General features: G+C 42.3%; 1 protein-coding gene across 2 annotated transcripts in view; it reads left to right on the top strand.

Moving 5' to 3' along the window:
- Positions 1 to 3,562: 3,562 nt before the first annotated feature.
- The window catches only part of LOC115181785 (E3 ubiquitin-protein ligase znrf2-like), a 73,986-nt gene continuing 70,067 nt past the window's right edge, over positions 3,563 to 7,481 (top strand). For both annotated transcript variants that reach the window (XM_029743556.1, XM_029743557.1), the window contains exon 1: positions 3,563 to 4,615. In XM_029743556.1, coding sequence (XP_029599416.1) covers positions 4,204 to 4,615 — 412 coding nt within the window. In that variant the 5' untranslated portion in view covers positions 3,563 to 4,203. The remainder of the gene's footprint in view (positions 4,616 to 7,481) is intronic.

Genomic DNA, 7,481 nt, shown 5'->3' with positions numbered 1-7,481 from the left:
GAATGATTAACACAAGAGTATGTCTCTAGCATAAGATCATGTAGTCCAATTTCAAACGATTTGAGAAAGAAAAGTACAATGTTTCTATGTAGAGAACGTCTCAAATTATGTCTCATAATATTTATTTTATAAAGCGAAAAGGTAATGTAAAAAAAATACAAATAATTACTGATTCAAAATTGTGAATTAAAGAATGAATGGAGTGTTCAGAGCAGGGTCGCTTCCCAGTAAATATACAGTACCAGTCAATAGTTTGGACACACCTACTCATTCAAGGGTTTTTCTTTATTTTTTTACTATTTTCTACATTGTAGAATAATAGTGAAGACATCAAAACAATGAAATAAGTGTTAAACAAATCCAAATATATTTTATCCACCCTTTGCCTTGATGACAGCTTTGCACATTCTTGGCATTCTCTCAACCAGCTTCATGAGGTAGTCACCTGGAATGCATTTCAACTTGTAAGGGCTAGGGTCCTTTTTTCAGAATTTCCACCTGACTGACGTGCCCAAAGTAAACTGCCTGTTACCCAGGCCCAGAAGCCAGGATATGCATATAATTGGCACCATTGGATAGAAAAAACTTTGAAGTTTGTAGCAATGTTAAAATAATGTATGAAACTATAACACAATTGATATGGTAGGAGAAAATCCAAACAAAAACCAACCAGAATTTTTTTACAATTAATAGCTACGGGTCCTATGCAATTCCAGCTCCCAGATTGCAATTCCTATGGCTTCCACTAGATGTCAACAGTCTTTGTTCAAGGTTTCAGGCTTGTTTCTTCAAAACAAGGAAGAATTTTGAGTTTTGGTACTGGGAGTCACAGTTGGAAATCAATCTGCGGGTGCGCGACAAAGAGGACCCGTTCTTGATAATTTTACTTTTCTATTGAACATACTTCTTTCCGTACGAAATATTATAGTTTAATTACATTTTAGGTTACCTGAGGATTAAATAGAAATGTAGTTTGACTTGTTTTAACAAAGTCTAGCGGTAGCTTTTTGGATTCCTTTCTCTGCATGTTGAACTCAAATCGATGGCGCCAACTAAACAGACTTTTTGGGATATAAAGAAGGATTTTATCTAACAAAACAACCATGTATGTTGTTGCTGGGACCCTTTGGATTGCAAATCAGAGGAAGATTTTCAAAAAGTAAGTGATTATTTAATTGCTATTTGTGATTTTATGAAGCCTGTGCTGGTTGAAAAATATGTTGATGTGGGGCGCCGGCCTCAATCGCATGGCATGCTTTCGCTGTAAAGCCTGTTGTAAATCGGACAATGCAGTTAGATTAACAAGAATGTAAGCTTTTAACCAATATAAGACATGTATGTACCTAGATGTTTAATATCCATCATTTTTACGATTATTTATTTGAATTGCTCGCCCTCCAATTTCACCGGAAATTGTCAACAGGTGTCCCACTGACAGGACGCCTAGCCCTAAGAATTAAAAGTTAATTTGTGTAATTTCTTAACTTCTTAATGCGTTTCAGCCAATCAGTTGTGTTGTGACCAAGTCCATATTATGGCAAGAACAGCTCAAATAAGCAAAGAGAAACAACAGTCCATCATTACTTTAAGACATGAAGGTCAGTCAATTCGGAACATTTCAAGAACTTTGTTCTTAAAGTGCAGTCGCAAAAAACATCAAGCGCTATAATGAAACTGGCTCTCGTGAGGACCGCCACAGGAAAGGAAGACCAAGGGTTACCTCTGCTGTAGAGGATAAGTTCATTAGAGTTACTAGCCTCAGAAATTGCAGACCATTTAAATCCTTCACAGAGTTCAAGTAACTGACACATCTCAACATCAACTGTTCAGAGGAGACTGCGTGAATCAGGCCTTCATGGTCTAATTACTGCAAAGAAACCACGACTAAAGGACACCAATAATAAGAAGAGACTTGCTTGGGCCAAGAAATATGAGCAATGGACATTAGATCGGTGGAAATCTGTCCTTTGGTCTGATGAGTCCAAATTTGAGATTTTTGTTCCAACTTCCATGTCTTTGTGAGACGCAGAGTAGGGGAACGGATGATCTCTGCATGTGTGGTCCCACCCTAAAGCATGGAGGAGGAGGTGTGATGGTGTGGGGGTGCTTTGCTGGTGACACTGACTGTGATTTATTTACAATTCAAGGCACACTTAACCAGCATGGCTACCACAGCATTCTGCAGTGATACGCCATCCCATCTGGTTTGTGCTTAGCGGGACTATAATTTGTTTTTCAACAGGACAATGACCCAAAACACACCTCCAGGCTGTGTAAGGGCTATTTGACCAATGAGAGTGATGGAGTGCTGCAGCAGATGACCTGGCCTCCACAATCACCCGACCTCAACCAAATTGTGATGGTTTGGGATGAGTTGGACCGCAGAGTGAAGAAAAAGCAGCCAACAAGTGGGAACTCCTTTAAGACTGTTGGAAAAGCATTCCAGGTGAAGCTGGTTGAGAGAATGCTAAGATTGTGCAAAGCTGTCATCAAGGCAAATGGTGGCTACTATAAAATATATTTTTGTTAGGAGTTTTGATGTCTTCACTATTATTCTACAATGTAGAAAATAGTAAAAATAAAGAAACACCCTGGACTGGTACTGTACATGGGCCAAAACAATTATTTACATTTTATCAGACGCTCTTATCCATCAAATAGGGTTAAGCACATCAGATTTTTCACATAGTCGTCTCGGGGATTCAAGCCAGCGAAACATATCAGTGTGTTCTCTCTCTCTCTCTCTCTGTCAGTATCCTCTCCATATTATCAGCAATAGCAGCGTTCAGATAGCAATACAGCCAGTGATACATTTGAATAAAGCAGAGACAATTGGCATATTACACCATTCTCTATGCATATAGACACTGGGATTTTAGTTTTCAAAACATGTTCATGCGATAATGTTGATTAAGTGTAATGTCTTTAAAAAAAATGGCTGTCTGTGTACTTAATTGAATCGACCCAAATATGAATCAACAAGAAATATGTGACATCATCGTCATTGTGACATCATCATCATCAACATTGTATAATGTTTTACATGTTCCAGACAATGATATGCAAAATGTTGTGGCATAGGTTATTTTGATCCTGGATTAACCCTTTGTAGGTTACATGACAGTCATTTCTTAACTGGGTTACATCTGACCTAATATTCTAGATAAGTATGGCTGTAGGCCTATGCAATAAATGTCGCCAAAAGTAATTGAATGTCCTGCATGTGAATGGATTCTTGAAACTGTAGTTTATCAGTTTATTCCTAGAGTCTATGGTTTATTATGTTTTATAAGAGGGGCATGAACCATAATTGAGTTTGCAGGTTTGCCTAGATCTATTTGTGGCTTGTTTCCAGCAACAAATGCGTATAATTTAACAGGTACTAAAAGTATCCTCAGTCCTTTCCCACTGTCATTGATCCTATTGCCCAGACTTGCCACTCCTGAGTGAGGCTTGCTCTTGTTATTAATGTCGCTTGGCTTGTGCACTGCTGGTGCTGACGTAACCTGACGCACAAAGACAGAGGATCCGCCTCCAAACTCGACTCACTCCGCAACCAAGTCAGTGCTCAGTGCTGTGCGCACGGAGCCCCGTCCCCGCTATTGTCGTTTCTGCTCTGCTGTTTCTGTCATCCCCTTCCCTCCATCACTTCCTCCTACATTATAATAGTTTCACTGTGACTGCCTGCGGTCGGCTAACAAGGAAGCGTGGGGAGCGTGGCTCTTCACTTTCGTATGATAAAGAGGACATATGGCGGGCTGTCATTATTCAGAAAACAAGTCAAAGCATATTAATCCAAAACAAGCAACCGGGACGAGGAAAGATGCGATAACTGCAAAATGGCAACAACTACTTATTCTGGATTATGGTCGTGACATGTTCTGAACTATTCGCGAAGTTTTAATGTCAAGCTTATTTACTTTGTTTTTAACACACCGAAAGGACAGCTTTCCAAACCGCAGTTTTGCATCGCTGTCAGTTACTTTTATTCATTGACATTTTCAATCTGTCATTGTGGTCGTAACGACGTATAATTTCCACTTTTGGTATTTTTCTTTTAAACACTGTACTGGACTGGGTGGTCGTGTACTTGTGTCCCTTTGCGTTTTAAATGTGGCACACTCACTGACCGCCACCGTGCTGCACGAGCCCTTTAATAATTCACGGTAAATCTGTCGACGTGTGTTGGCACCAGCGAACGACATGGGGGCTAAGCAGAGCAGCCCAGCCGCTAACGGACGGACCAGGGCTTACTCGGGCTCGGATCTACCTTCGAGCACCTCTACTACCAGCAATGGGAACGGTAGGACTGCAGCCATGGCAATGAGCTATCACGCGTACGGCCAGTCGGCTCATGGGGCCTCGGGAACCACAGCGACCTCCAGTCAACACATTGGCCCCAGGACGAGGTCCGTGGGAGGCAGTTCTGGAGGGTCAGGGCCAAGACCCCAGTCAGGCATCAACATCCCCAACAGCAGTGGAGCCTACAGCTCGCAGGAGTCTGGCAGCAGCACCCCGGAGGAGACAGAGAGGGACAGGTCCAGCAGTGGGCAAGGGGGTCCCCGGTTGTTGATTGGATCATTACCAGCACACCTTTCACCTCACCTTTTTGGAGGTAAGAGACTGGCTGACAATTAGCTAGCAACATGCAGCAAGCAACTTGAGTCTGTGTAATGTTGACTCTCAGTTGTATTCACTGAACTCTGTCTAAGTGTGTTTTACACCTGTTACTCACCAGTGTGGACCAAATGGGTCCTAACCTCAGTTTTACAGCTACTTGCAACTTGGATTACATGTTTGTAGTAATAACTGTGTAATAATAGTGTTGTAACAACATTTTAGATTATCATAGTTTACAACCATAATGCATAGGCTATGATTCAATAACTCCCACCTCTTCCTCCTCCTTATCTTCCTTATCGCCCTCCTCCTCATCATCACCATAATTTACTTTTACAGTGCATACCATAGTAAGGAGTGTTCATTATCAGCAGTGAATGTGATACCAAACAGCCTTTCTGCAACCACAACCCACATCACATCCACTTCAGTAGGATACAACCCCGTCAATGATCATCCCACATGACAGATAGTTGTAGGGGAGACAGACCTCACTAACTCTCACCACCAGTGCCAGCAGACAGACAATCAGGTTACACGGTTATAAACTGTCTGTGTTGAGTGATCAAAGTTCACTCAACAAGGCATGCCTGTTGCTACAAGGACATGTGTAATATAACACAATAACAACGTCTGCATCTTCCTCTAGTCTCTTCCATTAGCATTGGCCCTGATGTAGCTAACAGAGTGACATTGATATCTGCTTGAAGAAGCCAAGGTATAATAGTTGGTTAATAGTCAGTTATAGCCTACTACTGTAGTTATTGACCAAGCTAATCAGTGAAATGAGAATCACTCCTCCTAAATGAGGCTACTGTCTGTGTTCAGTCTCAGGAGAGACCGCCTAGTCCAGATCAGACTGTCAACTCAGTATCAGCAGGGCTTGGCTTGTTTGCCTTTCTCTTCCAACATGCTGTTTGAGGATTAGTTTTGGTCTAGGAATTTAACAGATTAGGTCCAGAAAACCACCCAAAAGATTGCGGTTACTTTGCATTGAGCTGCTAAATATGCAGACATGCTGGATAGAGAGAGAAAGAGAGATTACTTTAGAGAAAGTCATTTCACTCTGCTTTCTCCTCATCTCTGAGGGGAATTATCATCATAAAACAGCGAGAAAGGCAGGGAGAATTTACATGGATTATCTGGGTCTGGAGAATATTTGCTCAGCAATTATCTTGGCTGTGAATGTTCACTTGCCACTGACACTCTAAATCCATTAGCTGGATTCTCCTTCTTTAACTTTCAGAAAGGGAAGCTTCGACATGCCTCATCTAACATGCCTCAAGTAATTAATCAAATCCAACATGGGATGTATCTCGATAGCCACCCTATTCCCTATATAGTGCACTACTTTTGACTATAGGAGTAGATTGCCAGTACCATGATGTTTGTAAGGTTACATGCCCGTCTTTGGAATGTGTGATTGACCAGTGATGACCCATGCAGGTCAAGGAGGCATGTATTCTCCCATTAGAATGTAGACCTAAACAATCGAGCACCAACTGATTGAACCATACAATCATCAACTCAACCCATTGAATTTCTCTCCACATTCTGCAGCCCTGCTCATTCAGACGTTGCTTCTCCTCTCCCTTGTGCCTTCTTTGATACACTCACCCTGATCTCAAGCTGCAATTAAATTAAAACTCTAATTGGATTTGTCCTCCACTCACCTCAGCTGCGCTGTTCACTCTCACATAACATACAGAGCGCGCAGAAGCCCTGCTATCGTTTCATAGGAAACAACCAGGTTCAGACTTCACAGATGTATTCACCTCAGCTACACTGTTCACTCTCAGATAATATACACAGCCTGCAGAAGCCCTGCTATCGTTTCATAGGAAACAACCAGGTTCAGACTTCACAGATGTATTCACCTCAGCTGCACTGTTCACTCTCAGATAATATACACAGCCTGCAGAAGCCCTGCTATCGTTTCATAGGAAACAACCAGGTTCAGACTTCACAGATGTATTCACCTCAGCTGCGCTGTTCACTCTCACATAACATACAGAGCGCGCAGAAGCCCTGCTATCGTTTCATAGGAAACAACCAGGTTCAGACTTCACAGATGTATTCACCTCAGCTGCACTGTTCACTCTCGCTATAGAATAGACTAGCCAGCCTCCAGAATCTCTGATGTCACTTAATAGTCTTAAGAAGCATGTCTAGTAAAAGTTCAGACTTCACGTACAGTATGCACTACAGGCCAGCTATTCACTCACACAATATAGCCTACAGACAGTATATGCCTTGGATATCATGTCTGGTGTAAGTTCAGGCTTCACACAGCTGGAGCACCTGTGGTGAAAATAGAGCAGCCATGTCGTTGAGTGCTCAGATGGAATTTCCCGGCAGCTCTTGGGTTCTGTGTTGAGAGGCCTGCTTGTTCTCTCCTCTCGACCTTCTTCCTGCACCCGGGTCGTGGCGTGTTCTGTCAGGGTGAGCCTCAACCATATCAGATCCACTCCGATGTAAATACAGTTAGAATTTAGACTCCTGTGTGTCTGAGAGCAGAGGGGGGATATTGTTTTACACACAGACACATGCATACGCATGCACACACATACATACATACATACATACATACATACACACACACACACACACACACACACACACACACACACACACACACACACACACACACACACACACACACACACACACACACACACACACACACACACACACACACACACACACACACACACACACACACACACACACACACACACACACACACACATACACACACACACACATTGGCTTGGTTTTGACTATGCATGCTCTGACATCCACAGTCAACTGTGGGACCTTATATAGACAGGTGTGTACCTTTCCAAATCATGTCCAATCTA

Source organism: Salmo trutta, chromosome 3, assembly GCF_901001165.1.
Source record: "Salmo trutta chromosome 3, fSalTru1.1, whole genome shotgun sequence".
Classification (NCBI taxonomy): Eukaryota; Metazoa; Chordata; class Actinopteri; order Salmoniformes; family Salmonidae; genus Salmo; species Salmo trutta.
This window is presented reverse-complemented; position numbering and strand designations above follow the sequence as displayed.